Source organism: Atractosteus spatula, chromosome 5 (genome assembly GCF_055471065.1).
Source record: "Atractosteus spatula isolate fAtrSpa1 chromosome 5, fAtrSpa1.hap1, whole genome shotgun sequence".
In the NCBI taxonomy this organism is placed as follows: Eukaryota; Metazoa; Chordata; class Actinopteri; order Semionotiformes; family Lepisosteidae; genus Atractosteus; species Atractosteus spatula.
The window spans coordinates 29113282-29131794 of record NC_142710.1 but is presented as its reverse complement, the minus strand read 5'-3'; the positions used below and the strand labels follow the sequence as shown (position 1 = coordinate 29131794).

Sequence of the window (18513 nt, the reverse complement as noted above, 5' to 3'; positions counted from 1 at the left end):
TCTTACATATAGCAAATGGAAATGTATTCATGTGTAAGGTGCTACTTCTCAGCATAACTATAATGAAAATTGTAATTACCCCGGTACTATTGTAACTGACCAGAGTATTACTGTAATATTAACACACAGAGTGGGTTAATTTAATAGAATATACATTGAGCTGCCATTCTAATTATAACTGGCCCCTGTTTTGTTTTTGTTACTTTATTTGACAATGCATTCATAATGACATGATGAATAAAATGATGGATGACTTGACACTGTAAGATTACTACCCTGAAAGGAAATTTGATCTCTAAAACAATGTATTTGAAAATGTCACTAAACCATCAAATTTGACAAATTATTGTTATTAGTTGATCGAGTCAGCGCCACTTGGATGAAATGGCAGCAGGTCACTGGAGTACTATGCGACAAGAAGATCCTTTTACGCCTAAAATCCAAAGTCTACCGCTCAGTGGTCAGATCAGTGGCCCTATACGGAACTGAATGCTGGCCAACGACAAAGAAACATGAACAGGCACTCCATACGATGGAAATGAAGATGCTGCGATGGACCCTCGGCTTGACAAGACTAGACCATGTCATGAATGAAGAGGTGCGAAAAACACTCAAAGTCGCCCCAATCACTGAGAAAATGAGGGAATCGCGCCTGCGATGGTATGGACACGTGCTCCGCAGCGATGACACATCATTGGCAAAGACCGCCCTCGAATTGAATGTGGAAGGCCGCCGGCCCCATGGACGACCATTTACGCGCTGGCTGGATCGGCTGAAAGACGACATGCGCCTCGCAAAAGTCACCTGCCGAGATGCCGCAGACCGTACGAAGTGGAAAAATCGGTGCAAACAAGCAGACCCCACATAAGTGGGAAAATTCGAAGAAGAAGAAGAGTTGATTTGGTTCAATTTAAGGCTCAGGTGACTCGCATGAGCTGAATCTTCAAAAGTTGACCTTTGTGGATCTGAATTTGGTGACTGTCACTAAACTCTGTCTTCTGGCCTCACCCATGCTGTGCATTTCAAAAGGATAATGTATGTTCCCACACCTTGAACCTCTAAAGATTAAGATGACCAGAAAACAGTTTAGTCTTTACTGAGCTTGGGCTTTGAGGTCACACCACAAGGCGCGGCTTGGTAAAATTAAACTTTTCTTTTTACACCAAGACCAAAAAAGACACTGAAATGAAATGAAAACATTGCCTTCTAAGTCAATTCACTTCCATAATAGCATTAGAAAGGATTAAGGTGCTGTGATGCACAATAACTGTGTTGTGTAAGTACAGTAGTCTAACAATCATGATCTGTATCTGTTACCAAAGGGGTCAAAAGCAATAATTTCAATTATCGTTTTTAGTCCATTTATGGTTCCCCTTCTATTTGTCAGCTTCTCTTTCATGTGGTTCCAACAGGTACGGTATAACTGGTATAACACCTAGAACACAAACACTTCTCAGATGGCTCCGAGGCACTTCCTGTTTTTCTTTTTTCCTGAATCACTAAGAGGAAGGGACAGATGGAAGGTAAGAGTGGAAAATGTCTCTTGGTACCTACCACCCTCAAAAGGCTCAGGTTGTCACGCAGGGACGCTAGTGCCCCAATAAAGGAGACGATGAACATGATCACTCCCAGCACGATGAGGATGATGGCTGGCGCTAGGAAGGTGCCCTCCAGGGTTTTGTATCTCTGCCTCTCCACTTCTGCATAGATACCAATGAACAGGATGAAGCTCCCTATCAGCTGCAGAAACACAACATCAAAAGGCAGTGTTACAGACATGAACTCAGGTGAGCAACAGGAAATCAAAAAGAGGCATCCAGGGGTTTGTTGTATTTTAGATTTTGGAGGGGCATTCTGTCAGTCCTCCCTTTCACTACTCAACAGCCTACAGTCATTTTACCTACATCCGCCACACAGACACAACCGCACACTATAGATGTGCACTCCGCCAAACAATCTGTTTCGCACTCCCATCCTGGCAGTGGCTTGTGTGCTGGGAAGGAGGCCCCATCGATGAGCTGATGATGCCTAGACCTTCGGGCAGACTGCTACAGCAGGGCTTTGGCCAGCGCCGTTTCACACCCTGAGCTGCCCGCCTGAATTAATGTGTGTCCCGTTGAAGAGGATGGAAACGGAACCCGCACGGCTGATGATATGGAGAAAAAAACATCTATCAAGATGATGAAAGTTAGGGAATGACATGAGATTTTATTTTAACCGGTGTTTTATTTTTACACTTGTTTGCGGCCGAATAAACCAGTTTTGTTAAATCTATGCTGATGTACAGTACCTGCACCAGTACAGTACAGGTTTCCTGTGATCCCTGTGATAAAAAGTATTTAGCCTACAATCAACTAGCAGGACCATGCTTGAAGTACATGAATTAAATCCTTCAGTTATGTTACACAGCAGTTAATATGAACCAATATTAATATTAATATTAACATTGATATTATAATAATATTGAATGCTGATATTAATAATTAATATAATCAATGTGACATTAATATTAATGGTATTATTATTATGCTAATAATATATAACCGATATGAATAAGTCATCAATAGGAATGTTAATAGTGCAATGGTCATTCAAATATTAATAATTCATCAATATGAATATGAATATTGTCATTTTGTATTGTTGCCTGTTTTTATTCCACTCTTCTTCCCATTCTTCTACATGCTTTTAACATTTTCAATACTCAAAAGAACTTATTCATTCGCATTTCAGCAAAGGCCTCCCCATTACCATTACCTGAACATTTGCTCGAACGGATTTCTTGTAACCTTTCCATGGTATTGTCCCATGAAATGCTATGACATTTAAAACGAATAGCTCAAGGAAAGGAAAGGCTCGGGCCAAGTGACTCCACAGATTTGTTCTGGTCTTCTCACTCCAGGAGAAATGGCATACAGTACATTGTACGCTCCATGCAGATCACTGACGAAGAAAAAAGATGGGGAAGGAATATACGCAAATGATGTGCTATACTGGTCATCCACAATAGTATATGCTTGTGCACGGCAATATTTTCTATTTCAGTGGGGAGAAAAAGAAGTTCAAAGATTGTGCTTGTTGGTTTTATTTATTGTAGCACGAGAATATGCTTCACTTAAAGGTTTTGCAAAGAGCATTCAAGACTATTCTGAGAAGGATGCAATATTTTAAATATGAACAGAAACTGTGACACAGGAAATGGTAACATATGCTGCTTTTGTCATTCTTAAATACTGAATCCTCGTGAGGAACCATATGTCTGGGGCAACATAACTAGGAAATGGTGGGTAGCTGCGTCAGCAGGCGTAGGCTGCAAAGGAACAAGTAATAGGTTTATTCCACGCTGAAAAGAAGAAGAAAGAAAACACAACGTTTCGGCCGTGGAGCCTTCTTCAGGTGTCAGGCGCTGTCCTTTGGAAGAGATGTACCGTAAAACCGAGGTCCTGACGCTCTGTGGTCATTAAAAATCCCAGGGCATTTCTCAAAAAGAGTAGGGGTGTAACCCCAGTGTCCTGGCCAAATTTCCCATTGGCCCTTACCAATCATGGCCCCCTAATAATCCCCATCTCTGAATTGGCTTCATCACTCTGCTCTCCTCCCGACTGATAGCTGGTGTGTGGTGAGCGTTCTGGCGCACTATGGCTGCCGTCGCATCATCCAGGTGGGGCTGCACATTGGTGGTGGTAGAGGGGAGTCCCTATTACCTGTAAAGCACTTTGAGTGGAGTGTCCAGAAAAGTGTTATATAGGAGCAAGCAAGATTATTATTTTATTATTATTAATCTATGATGTCTATTCTCTTGTCTGTGTATGGTATATGTAGAATGTTTTTGCAGCGCCAGGTACACCAGAATTAATCCCTAGTACATGAAATGTACTTGGTGAATAAAGGTGATTGTGATTATTACCATGGACCAAAACATATGTTTGAAATCACAGTGTTTTGGTTTCCTTTTAACAAATTTCAGTGCAGTGCAAAACTTTGCATTGAAAGTACCATAAACCGTAGGTGGTTGTTTCGAGTCTTATAAAACTCCACTCATTGCAACTGAAAACCGTATAAAAAATGTAATCTCTCTGAAACACAGAGAACCCCAACTGAAAGCATTGTTTAGAGGTTTGTTTGCCATAAAGAATTTGTACAGACCACCTTTATTCTATTTCCTAAATACATGCAGATCTATCTCCATTTATATAGTTTCAATAATAGTTTAGGAAGACCACACAACTGTTTAAAAAAGGTGAATACATTTTAAACAGATATTTCGCAGCTCAAAATGAAAATAATCAAAGCAAAAACATATTTTAAAATGCAAACTCATGTTATATGTCGTAGTTCAGTATTAACAATGATACTTAAACTGCCTTTCAGCGGCTGTACAGTATGTTCTTATACAGCAATGCTACAACTACTAACATTCATTGATTTAAAAAAAAGACTGATGATTGGCAGATATTAAAGGGCTTTATTTTCTTAACAAAAACCAATCCCCAACCCATTTAACAAATTATTTCAAGAAGTAAAATGCATAGTCAAGGGAGAAATAAAACAATCAGCTTAAATAAAATATACATTTTATTGAAGCTAGGGAGAGTGTTTTCTATTTTCACATAAATTATTTTTTCATAGTTGGAAAATAAAATACACCATTTTATTGTTTCTTTACAGATCCGTCCCATTGTCAAAGAGGAAACAATGCCTTCAAACTCTGACAACAGGGCTCACATCGAAGGCAATTTTATTTGTATACTGTTGCCCCCAGTTATCTTAATATTGTTCAGTGTCACTCTTTTTACCTTGTCATTAAAATTCTCTGGTTATGTTTTATAATATGTATTAAAACTGCAAAATGTTTCCCCTTTTCTCACACTGCAAGGAAATATCTAACTCTTCTGATTAAAACCCATTCCATTACCTTGTACAAGAAGACCCTTGCCTCTGCACCTTTTACTACTATTCATCCAAATGACTCAAATTGCTTTGAATGCCCATTCTGAGGAGCAGGCTGAAACGTTTCTATCCAGTCAGTAAGTTAGCACTCCTTTTAGGACATGGCAGCAGTCAATCATCAAGATGGAAATGGGTTCCACAACAAGGTGCTGTCTGGGGCACTGTCAGGCATTTTGTTTATCCGAGTTAGTGCCTTAGTGTTTGTAGGAGCTCTCCAAGAGAGACTGACAACAGGCAGCTCAGAGGCCAGGAGTGAGGCGGAAGACCAGGGCATGACATGAACTCCAGGTGACCGTAACATCTCCCCCATCCCCAGGGGGCTAGGTCTCAGACCCCAGTGATTCTTTACCAGGGACACACCCACAGAGCGTCCCACACCGTTCAGCATGTCAGCTGAATTCAATAGCTCTCAGGTAAGCCAACAAACTATTGGGTAACACAGGCTCAACAAACTGGCATCTGTAACGGAACAAGTAAAGGTTTATTCCATGCTGAAAAAAGAAGAAAGGAAACACAACGTTTCGGTTGCGTAGCCTTCTTTGGGTGTGGACCTGACGAAGCCGAAACGTTGCGTTTTCTTTCTTCTTTTTTCAGCATGGAATAAACCTTTACTTGTTTCTTTGCAGCCTACGCATGCTGATGCAGCTCCCTAATTGAATTGCTGAGATCTGTAACTTCTTATATTACAAATGCAGGGATGGAAAGTGCAGTTTTGTGATAATATGAGTGTATTTAATAAACTGGGCACAACCCTGTTCAACCTCATGTTTTACCATAAAAGTTGCATTTAAGACAAGCACAAAACACATTTAAACACAGAAAATGCAAATTCGGATACCCAGTGGTCTGAGAATGACACACACTTGTTCAGTCAGTTAAATAAGGGTGATCTGTCCTCTTTTTCAGACCAAAACTTACACAAACACACAGGTTGAACTCTACATTTACACAAAAAAGTGTATTTAACTTTCCCACCTGGCTGTAAAAGACAATTTCATTTTGTATGAATTTTAATTTCATTATGTTAAATGGCATTTCAGTCACCATTTCTGTTAAACCTGTGTTCTACTGTATTGTTCACAATATTTTATTCTGCAAATCTTACATGATCTAATTTTAAAACCCAGAATTTTCAATCTAGTAATTATTCCCTTACAAATAGCTACGTAAATGAGGGTATAATGGTACACAATGTTGCATCTGTTAAGTGGGTTCGGCAGGTTATTCCTTAAATAATACTGCTACTTTGACTGGAGGAATTTTTATAATAGAATTATAGTAACTGTAAAACAAACATGGCTAATTCAGAGCATTTCCAGCATGCACAGTTAGATCTCTAGCTGCTTCTGATAGCCATAGAGAGTTGACAGACAGGATTATAATGTGTGTGACAAGAGCCCGTGTATGCTGGAAAATAATAAAAGGGTTTTTAAGTGTCTTGTATCAAAAGGTCTTGCAAGAGGGAGATATCCTGAACATGCTGTATAATAGGGCATTCTGACAGCAATGTTTTATTGCAGCCTGAAACCTGATTAATGCACCAAGGAGTCATGGAAAAGGATCTCAAATAATGATTGCCAGGGGTGATGAAAGCACGAATCAATCACTTGGATTTGACTGGAAACAGCGTTGCCCACAGCTTTATAATATTTCTCAGGTGGCAGAGGAAAACTTTGTATTGCCTCCCATAACTGACCACGAAATCCCACTTAATGATGCAGAGTAACTCTTGAGTCTCCAAGTCTGGAGGATATGAAAAGTTATCTATAATGAATAGCAGCTGCCAAGGAGACAGAGTTGCAGGACATAGTTTTTATTTGGTTTGTGCCAGTGCAAACATCAATGTACTAAGAACTGTGCTTCAAGGCCCATTGCTGTGAACTGAAAACAACAAAAGCAGGTCTTCTATTTCAACTGGAGAACAGAAGAAGCTCTCAATGCAACTCATCAGTCCTGTGGAGGCCAGGGTGATGACAGATGTCGCCTTTATACAGCAAACTCAGGATCTTCCAGCCAAAGGCATAGTCCTGAATTAGTCTTCATGCACCAAATTCAAGAGTGTGCCACAGCCTGGATTCAAACTTGCAGCCAGTGGGACTCATACTACATGAATTGTGACTATCTACCATCTGATAATTTCGTTCTTTTATCCTATATGTAGAAAACACAGGAATTTAAAAGAATTGTTTTGAAGAGAACTGCACATCGAAATCAGCAGAATACAAAGTTATTTCTTTCCAAAGGAAATGAAAAACACAAACTATCAGTTGTCCCTAGCATGAATTCCTAAATCACATGCTGCTGACATCATTAACCATGCTAATTAACACTTAAAACAGCAGCAGACATGTTCATATCAGTTTTGCAAAATCAAAACATCACAGGAGTGTAGCGATTTAATTTCACTTTTATGAAACAAGTACAGTTGTATAAATAGAAAAGTTTTTCCCATTATAAAAATAATGCTTACGCATAGACTATAAAAAGTGATTTCAAATGGAGACTTTCAAAGGTAACTAGAATGCCATTCTTCAAACACATGCTAATAGCAATTGCCGATTTCAGTGGTGTGGAAGTTTTCTTAGGCTAAAGAGCAGGGTTTAAAAACTAAAAAAAAATCACTGAACACTACTTGGTCATGTACTCTGCTTAACATTGCACAGCCTGGGTGGACCAAGTTGTGTATTATCATATTTCTGCACAGTTTATTCACCCACACAAAATGCTACAATTGCCAAAGCTTGAGAGTTGTGGCACAAAAACACAGAGGTTTTCTTTTCTTTCATAAACAATTTACAACTACAAGATATTGCACTGAGAATTGTTTCATCCTTCACTGAATTGTACTGTAATTTAACAGTCAGAGCATGAAATTAAAGTAATATTTTATCTGAATGTAGAGAATCTTAATATAAGCATTTACTTAGTGAAAATTAATCTTCTTCAAAAATTCATTATATTTTTACTTAACCAAAAATTACAGAGCTGGGCTCACATCAGGAACATACTCAAAAAACACCTTATTTAATGCAATGCAATCTAGCTTTGTTTGAAAAGGTTACATGCCAGGATTTGCTATCACTCTGTTCTCTTTGACACATTTTAATATACTGTATGAAAGTGATATTGACTTGCACTGCATATAGTATAAACCCCTTCTCCTCATCTGAGGTTTCAAGTACTTGTGGTATCAGGCTAGTACTGGAACATTCTCAGAGGCCATGAACATCTCAGTCTGTCCCCATGGCTTGATTTGAAATTTGTAAGTGTATTTTCCTCCACTTTAATGCTCATATCGCTGCACTCAGTAATCGTAAAGGCACACGCTTTATTTTTATCACCCCCCCAGCAAACGTCTTACAGGCCTGTGGAAGTAAGGATTTTACACACATCCATACACCAGCAGAAACCTTGTCAACATCTTTGCATCACATCATTCACAAAATTCACATAATAATGTTCATGAGTCCACTGTATTTGTATTAATCATAGAATAATGACCATTTAGCTACTGTATTTACATTAATGAACAAAACATTTGGTCATTAATTATTACATTTCACAACTAATTATTTTGCTTTAAAAAGCCCTAACATGTCAGACCATTATTTTATTATTAATAATAATAATAGTTAATAATAATTGCTTACACTTATACAGTGCTTCTCTGGACACTCCACTCAAAGCGCTTTACAGTTAATGGGGACTCCCCTCTACCACCACCACCAGTGTGCAGCCCCACCTGGATGATGCGACAGCAGCCATAGTGCGCCAGAACACTCACCACACACCAGCTATCAGTGGGGAAGAGAGCAGAGTAAAGAAGCCAGTTCATAGATGGGGACTATTAGGAGGCCATGATTGGTAAGGGCCAATGGGAAATTGGCCAATTTGAGGTTTAACTTGAGGTTTAACCTCAGATGAGGAGAAGGGGTTTATTAACTTTGAATTGCAACAACTCTGTTCTACTAAATCAATCTACATTGCTACTGTATACTCAATTGTGATACTCTTTTCCTTTTTTCATTTTAATAGTACTCACCACGCTTGAGTTTACTACTCAAACCTGACAGACAGTCCTTGCTTTCTATTCAATAACTACAGCTAATCTTACAGACAAATGGGTGGATGCACCATTCAATCCTTTCAAAGATTAGCTGGCTTCATGCAGTACTAAAATGAAAAGAATGGCAGTATTAGGAAGCAAATATGCCGAAAGTGCTGCACCCAGCATTAGAAATATTACTTTGTTCCTTCTGTCTCCCATCAATCAGCCTATCTATGAATCCTTCCTCAGGACCCCATACCAACTAGTTTAGTGAAAGACATACTTCATACACTTAACCCCAAAACCTTTTTTAAATATAGGTAATAACTCTACGCTTTCTGGTACTTTTCCAGTTGCATTTAAGGGTGGCATGAGAAAGTTACTGCCGAAGAAACCAAATTTGAATCCTAATTCTCTAAAGAATTATAGGCCTATCTCTAAATTCTTAGGTTGGCTGGTTGCAAAACAATTACTTGATTTCCTTACATCAAATGACATTATGAAAAATCTCAGTCTGGGTTTTGTCCCCATCCACGGCACCAAAACAATTTTAATCAAAATAGTGAATGATGTGCTTATCTTCACATCCTTACAGATAACACAGATACTGTTCTTGTCCTTTTACATCTAAACACAGCTTTTGACACCATCAAATAATAACTGTTCAGAAACATGAATCAGCCTCTCTAAATATGTCCTTTCTTGGTTCAAACCATAATTAACAAACAGATCCCAGTGCACTCAGAGTAATGATCCTTATTCATTTATATCACAAGTGACGTGCGAAGTCCCTCAACCAGCGCTGTTTTTCCTATACGTGCTCCCACCAGTAGAAATCATCAGGAAGCTGTTGTACTGATTACACAAAACTGTATTTGACTGTGACACCCCATTAACCCTCAGCCAAAAATAATCTATCCTTCTGCAATGCTGACACTTTAGACAGATGTAATTTTTTACATATTAAATTCATCAAAAGGTAAAGAGGTAAAGAAGAACCTTGGTCTGTCTGATTCAGGAATACCATTAAGGGACCGGCAGTAAATACTTTTTAATACTTAATACTGTATACAACGGACCTTCACACCTCTATTGCTCAGTTTATATACAGCTCTATATATGATGTAAATGCACTGCTTATTTTTAGCATACTACACCTTGAAAGGCTGAGGGAAATCGGATAACGGCAAGAAGCCAGATCTACATTTAGGGGACTGAATACGAGGACGTCGCTAACTTCCCACATTGATGATCCCCTATTTATATCCACTGTGTTCTTCTGCTTTATCTATTGAGTCGTTTTCTGAAAGAGGTCACGTGGCTGAAAAATCACTGTGACTGTTTTTATCCATAATTACTGGGTTTCAGGAGGCAATAAAGAGCAAGAGGCAGAAGAGCTCTTGTGACCCACAATGCCACCTATACCTCATTGACAGAAAACAAAGGATGTGCCTGAGATTCAGTCTCTTTCTCCCTCGGTTAAGAAGGATCACCAGTTCATTTGCTTTTTCCTTCCCATTTCTTAAGAGAAATGAGATTTTCTGTTGCCTGTTGGCATGGCCAAACACAAACTCCAATGTCTGTGTTTAGGTATCTCAGTGGAAAAGTGTACACTTGACAAATGTGGACTTTGCTGTGCTTTAAAAACTGAAGGATTAAACTTTTTTTATTCAGTGCATTGTTAGTTAAACATTGAATGTTATCACGTTATTGCTGTTCATCATTTTCAATAGAACAGATGGCCCAATCCACATGGGAGTGCAAAGTTTAAAACTAACATTGCTAACACAAAATTAGAAGGCATGTTGTTTGGAATATGAGCTACATTCCCTGGGATGTAAAGGCTAAGGACACAGTGTATTCAGAAGATCAAACAGAAGTGACACCAGCAAAAAATCAAGTATGAGTTACTGTACTGTTAAAAGCACTTAAAAAGTGTTATGACAAGTCAACACAGCTTTTAACTAAATCTTACTATAGCACTCTTTAACAGGTTGGGTTACTGCACACCAAGATCACTCATCAAGTTGCATCTTCCTATCCATAAACTGTCCTTTTACATATGAATTCTAAACATTTGTTATCAATTTATCAGCTATGTACAGTATACTTACATAAAAATCTGCTAAATTAATCCAGCTGTGCCATTGTAATTTTCTCCAGTTTATAAATATAGAATATCATAATTGCTTTTGGAGCCTCTCAGCGAAAAATTGCCTTGTTGTGCTAAACATTGAGCAATAAAACATCCAGTTTCTCAATGGGTAGTGATCACAGAGGTCACTTTCTTGGGAGAAGCAAATATGAAGAGACTGTAATTTGTAATAAAATAAACACAGACCTCTTTAAAGAGGTTTACATTAAAAGGCTGCAAACATCATTCTAGTCCTGGACGTCTATATACCTGAACATCACCAGAGCAACTACCGAGGGCAATTAAAATAACTATTTTTTTAAGTCAACAACGGAAAAGAAGCTAAATCAGTCTCAATACATATACCGTATCAACAGACTATGAACAAACCATGAACCAAGCCATTCCTTGTATAGATTTAGGAAAAGAAAAATAGATCTAGCTGACTAAATTCTGTATACTCAGTGTTTACAGAACATACACACATTATCAGGGATTTACTGATTTTTGAACTACAGCACATGAAATTGTAGTCCAAGGTTCAAAAACTGCAACAAAGATACTGTGATAGCCAACACTCTCCACAATCAGACACAACAATAAATCTGAACGTTTTATTACAGCCATTTATAGGCAGTTTTGTGAAGCATTGCCTGCGTTTATATCCTGTTTCTGAAAGGCTCTTTTTGCACTTACAGTATGAAATCATCTCTTCAACTGTTATCTATTCTCAGACTTAATGGTAGTGTATCCTAAAGGAAATACAAGGGACATCATTGTACCCAGATTTTCAGAAAAAGACAAAGCTGATTGTTTCTTGAGCATACTGTTGCTGTTATTTACAACAGGACTGTCCTTGCTAATCAAGTGCTGTAGTATTCTGTAGCACAAGTACATTTATGACAGTATTTATCTACCAGAAGAAGTCCAGTAACAAAGTGCTGCAGTCTTTAAGGGTAGTTACGTAGACATACACGCCATTCGTGAAAGAGCACTGCAAGTCTTAGGTTCACATGACAAGACCGTGAATTGTTCAGGGCAAATCTCTGTGATGTGATACAGGAGTCATTCATCACAATAGTCATGGACCTCTAATAAATACTCTCACCAAAGAAATGCTAATTGTTTACATTTAATATAAATGTCTAAATCCAATAAAATTAATTAACACGACATTAAACACATCTTAGATACTAAAAATGTGTCAGCTCATAACAATGCATGTATTTTTAAAAAGTAAAAAAAATCCTCTTGATTATACTAATGTTTATTATAAATACAGGGAATTTTATTTGTTGTAGCAAGTTTTTCTTGAGTACTTTCTCAATATTATTAATGTATCTTACTGGTCTTGATGAAAAAACACTGACAGCTGCTCACACGATAAAGATATACAGTTAAATCATTCTGTTCAATGGTTAATCTGGTCATAATAATGTATGTAAGCTTTTGGGTTTCCTTATAATAAATTGGGAATATTTGTTTATTAAATATCCATAAATGCTTTTCTCAATATCAATAGACTGAAAATCTCATAACCCCCCTCATAATCATAGAATGTCACTGTGTACAACATTTGTATCATCTTTTCATCCTGAAAACAAATTTGCCTTCTTTATATACAGTACATATACTTATGCTCCGCTTGGTCAATAGTTACAGTACATTGACTATTGCTTTTGGCCGGGAATCGATGTCATCAGATGATACCCAGCTTTCATCAGACGTTTCGACCCATATCCATAACGCCTCCCAGCCTCCAGCTGAACTCCTCTCTCCTTTTCCAGAGCCAGCGTGAGGCTCTTTCTCTCTGCTGCCTCTCCCAGCCTTCGAGCTGCTGTCTTTCTGTCCCTCCCGGCTAGCCCAACAGCTGTCGGGATTCTCCACGCTGATTGTGCAGGGAATCCTCTGCATACAACCTCCACCAGGAACAACCACGTCCGCCACTCTTTTCATCCGCAGTCCTATACCAGATCTTCGTATCTGACACTTTTCCCTTCAACGGCCCCCTCACATCCTTCCTCCCATGGCAACGATAGCTCAACAAGGCTGATCTTTCTCTCTTCTGGGGACCACATCAACCACGCCTGGCCTTGGAGGTGTTTGTACAACGTCTGGAAACTGCATTCTTCCTCCAAGGTCCACTCTCACGTCCCAAGATGGAGCTCTACGAAAGACAGAATCTTTGATTTTGTCCAGTCCTCACCCTCCCCGACAAATTTAACCGTGTTTGTAGAGCGTCCGTGTGCTTCCCCTTCCTTTCGTCTCCATTTCTCCACACTGGCTGCCAGCGTCATCAAAACCTGGCCGTGACGCCATCTGCAGCTCTGTTGGGAAAGTGCTACTCTGCACCCATGGGGGATGTGTGTCATGGTGCCCCTTTCTCCACAGAGCCTGCAGAGTAGATCTACCCGCATACCGCACTTGTACAGTGTGCTTGTACTCGTACATTGGTGATGGGAAGGTGGCACCGACTGCCCACATTAGGAAAGATATATGGAAGGGCTTCAGCCTTCACAATTCCATCCAGGTCAATCTTTCAGGAAGATTTCCCTTTGTCCGTGCTCCCTGCACTCCCAGCTCCACTGCTCTGGACCTTCGGCTGTCCTCCTCCTGATTACTCACTTCTTCCTGTACCATAATTCTCCTCACCTTTAAGCTGGCTTTTCCCCAGTGCTGGAAGTGTGCTGTTCCCAGACCTCGTCTGCCAGTGCAGGCAAAATTCCCGAAATACAAACAAACTTGTGAAGGTAAAGTTTCAAACTTTTAATTTTACCAGAAAGAAAAATCAGCAGGCAATATCTGTGAGTACTAAGAATTTAAGAGCACAGTCTTTTCATAAAATGTTTTTAATCATGAAGTAGAATATTGGCAACAACATCAATGCAGGAAATGTTTAAAAGTTAATTACCTTGAAATGATGCAGATAAATGCAGAAAAACCCTTCTGTATTACTCCTCTGCTGTTTTGCCTGAAATTACTCAGCTAATTAACTTTTAGCACATAAAAACACCACATTGGGCATTGCATATGGAACTATTCAAAACATGTGGGTAGAAGAATAATTTACTTGAGCGTGTTTCAGATGTAATAAAAATAAAGTCCTTCAGTGATTCTCAATGGAATTCTTCTTTGCAATTAAGAAGTTCATCCGTGAATAAAAAAAAGGATTTTCCACATTACCAATGTCACGCACTAACGTCAGAATACATCACTCTAAAACAGGTGGTTAAATAAAAGAGATAAAGCTTTATTCCAATATGTATTTTTAAACACAAGCCTGCCAGGTCTGGAATACCATCGCCATCACAGGGTGGCATACAAAATTATACTGAACCTGCTGCTTCAGTTTTAGGTGTGAAACAAATCCAGGAATGAAAAGCCCCAACCCAAGAGCACTGCCACCAGGATCACAAAATTCTGTGCTTAGATAATGATTTCATCCCTGGAAGCAAGAAAAGAAGACCCTAGTTTTACAGATACAATCGCCTCAATCACCTATATCTTTACCAAAGTGTATATTCTTACAATATCAACGTGAATTTTCCACATTAGAAGGAGTATGTACCCAGCGGTCCTGACTACCACTACACTGAAGGACAGAAGGTATCTGCACTGAAAGAATCTTCAGACAGCATTCACCGTCATAGGTTACCGAAGAAAGGAGTCTCTGAAGAATATACTGTATCGAGAACCATTACGACTGTAAAATTCCACATCCGCAACAGCATTCAGTCAGCTGATGATGTTCATGCATTGTGGTTGCCACCAAATACTACCACAACAGAGAACAAACAGATAGCAGTTTTTTATTACAAAAATGACTAAGCAGAAAAGGTCTAGCTTGCAGGACATTTAATATAAAACGTCAGAAACACTTGCTAAGTTGCTTTTGGTAACAAAGAGAAATTAATCTGCTGAATATGCAGCACTCTGAAAAAAACAAACATGTCAGAGAATGAAAAACCAGAAAATGTGACTGGCCTTCGTATTTTACAATTGAAAATAATTGACAAAAGCCTTGGTATTATTGAGATGAACAGTTCCAGTGCCAGTATTCCGAGACTGTGAAATACAGCAGATTTCAGACACAGGCCTGAGCTGCACTCACCCTAAAATATTTGATTGTTCCCAGTAAATCAAATAAAACACCGCTAGGAATGATCTTATTTGATACAAACAGGATTGTGTGGTTTATTTTTAGCCACTGTGCCACCCAGTTATTTCCAGTTCTGCACATTCAAGCAATGTTTCTTTTTTCCCCCATTACAAGGTGAGACAATCATAACTTTTTCCTTATGATGATTGATGTGAAGATTCTAGTACGTTTTATTAGCATTCATTCTTTATCATCTATCAGTGGGCTACACAGCTTCAAGGGGGAATATGATGAGCTGATTTCAAGGTATTTCAAGCACTCCCTCTGTCATCACCAGAACCTTTTTTCTTTTAGTGTGTGCTATTACAAAATGTCATTTCATTCCCAATAATAAAGATACAGAAAATGAGAAAATAAATCCATTAATTCATAACTAGTTTATATATTTAGCATTATCTAATGTGCCCAGCTCGAAATAAATACATTTTATATTGTAACATTTATCACTAGAACCTTTAGTAAGTGGCTGACCTTCACATCCAGTACCCAAAATGAAGGGTGCCTGCAGAAAATGCTTTAAACCTCTTAGTTCTGACATCAATGATTATCTGACGTTTCTCACTGGCTACTATTAATGCCTTTCAGTCAGCTCCCCCGATATTAAAACCTGCAGAGGAGCAAACAACAACATGCCCTCCACTACGCAGAGAACAGGGCTCAAATGTGAAAGAGTGGCAAGTCATCAATAAAAGTAATTAACCCCAGAGGAGCAAGAGCTAGCCCTGAGGTCCAGCAAGACAGAGGTGAGAGGAGATCAGGTCTCGTGTGCCCCGGTGATGGCAGGGGGTTCGACCACGGTTGCTCACACCGCCTGCGCAGAGTATGTGCGGGAACTCCGCTCCGGCACTGTCCACGCTCCAGGACTGCTGATCCCAGCAACCGGCACGCCCTCATGGCGTAACAAATGTTCAACTTTCTAAAAATCGCCATTATGTCTACAGTACCGGACTAGGGTGTGAAGTCTTGCGATCTGCAGCGCTGCCTTTGTGCTGCAATCGCTGCCAGTGTAAATCACAGCATGGACTGCACTGGGAGGGAAGAAAGAGTGGCAGCCCATGATCAATAGACGAAAGCCTGCAACCACCTGCTTCTGAAAATGAATCAGTTTTAGGACAGTGTGAATTTACTGGAGCTAAAGTACTTGATTGCCAAGATGCATGCTGTGGCATTACGCCACTAATAAAATCTGCAGGACGCATTCACAGAGCAGCACCTTCAATGACTAAAAAGCCTGGAAGAGTTTAATAAGTTTAATTCTTTATTAAGATCTATATTTCTGCTCAGGTGCAGTAAAACAGAATTCGTCATGTTTTTAAGGGACTTTAAATTGAGCTCTCCTCTGCAAACAAGGGTAATCAACATTACACAAGAGCCACGCCCAACAAGCAAAACCTGCCTATGACCTGATGTCTCATTTGTAACTTTTCTTTTAAAGTGAGAACAGCCCTCAAACCTTGTTTACAGACATCTAAAATAAAACACTGTGGTAAGTTATATCAACAGAGGCCACAGCCAGTAGATGTTAGAGCACATTAACACAAAGCACATGATCATATGATGCTACAACAGCAGCTTTCAATTGGTCATGATTTTTTTCAAATCATTCTTCATAATTTAGCTTTAGGATTTGACTATGCATTAAGTTAAGTTCAAGGATATTAGTTTAAATTGAAAGAACTGAAGAGATCCATTTTTTATTCACTTAAGCAACTGAATGAATCTCCAAAAAAATGACCTTGTGGGAATTAATGACATTATACAAAAAAATAGACCAAATGAAGTTCTATTTAAATACAGTGGTGCTGAAACTCTCTAGTTGTGTCCATGTTGATTGTCTACAGTGATCACACCACAGTTCAACTAGAACATTTCTACTTAAAAAAAACAATCTACAGTGAGACACATAGGAATTTGTTGCCATACTATTTTGTTAGCTTTGTTAAGACAGATAGATAAAACTAAATAGTTAAAACTGCTTTGTTAAAACCACACCGAAATATCAAATATCTTTGTAATGAAAAATCCCTCAGTCTTATTCAGATTCTCAAGCAGGTTCCCCACATTTTACTGTGACTAGGTACTCGCCCTATAGCTTTTTTTGGCTCACACTTGATCAGAATGACCGAGAGCTCTCAGCAAAGAGTCAGTAGCAGCAGTTGAGCGAACGCTAGCTGTTCCCAGTCCTTCGATATGGGATCCCATTTCATTATTATTTAGAAAATCAATGAATAACACACATAGTTAGATGTACACATCGTGAAAACAGTCCGAATTATTTTCTTGATCTTATTGGAATATTAGGACTTAACTTGAAAATACGCACCCAAGTGGAGTCGGAATTCCTGTTCGAAATTCAGAAGAGGGTGTCATTTCGCTAGTACTACTACTAATGACGTTGATAATGTTATAGCTATTATTATTAATAATAAAATATCGACAAAACTCCTCTGTGACACCCAGATCCCCAAAAGGGTGGGGTAAACTGGAACACTGCCTTCGGTACGTGTACTCTCTCACTGTACAGCGCACGAAGTGACAAAATGTGTTCAACTAACACCTGTTCCATCCTAGAGCACATAAGGTTTTTAATGTTACCACGGTATTGCATGACGGACAGATTCGTTGGTTTTGTTAACTGAAGAAACACAACCGAATGAAACTGTATCACAAGCCGTCTGCCACTAGCGATACTTGTTTACACTGTATAAACACGCCCTGAACAACACTGTCGCGGATACACTCCGTAGGGAAGGGCTGTGGGGTACCGTGTGCTTCGCTTGCCTAGGACAACAGCAGTCGGCATAACGAAAACTCACCCAGAACACAGTGCAGTAGACGATGAGTGTAAACTTTAAAAACAGGTACGACAGCCTCTCGCAGTACCGGACTTCACCTGACATGTTGGATTCTTCGTGTACCTATCTCTTCACATTCCCGCTGTACTTTCTCCCGACACTTCCTACTTCCCACTCCCACACCTGAAAGTCAATGAAAGGGCTCCATTATCTCGACCGAAGGCCAGCAGCTCCCGACAGGGTTTGATTGATAGAGCAGCGTTCCAATAGGAAAGGCTGTCTGGCTGACGGGCCCAGCGCGATGCCTATAAAAGGAGAATGAATCCACTTCATTCCCATTGCTTGCGATGCATTCGGAGATCTATAATTAAAATGTTACCTAAATATACTATAATTTAGGAGTGATGACTACGTCTAGCCAAGTTTG

The 18513-nt window shown here is 39.2% G+C and overlaps 1 protein-coding gene across 1 annotated transcript in view; it reads right to left on the bottom strand.

Annotated features, from left to right (window-relative positions):
* The window catches only part of tspan15 (tetraspanin 15), a 67301-nt gene extending 48989 nt beyond the window's left edge, over window positions 1-18312 (bottom strand). Inside the window, exons 1-2 of the mRNA XM_088916175.1 lie at window positions 18108-18312; window positions 1555-1740 (exon numbers count right to left, since the gene is read on the bottom strand). Coding sequence (XP_088772301.1) covers window positions 1555-1740; window positions 18108-18191 — 270 coding nt within the window. The 5' untranslated portion in view covers window positions 18192-18312. The remainder of the gene's footprint in view (window positions 1-1554; window positions 1741-18107) is intronic.
* Window positions 18313-18513: the final 201 nt, after the last annotated feature.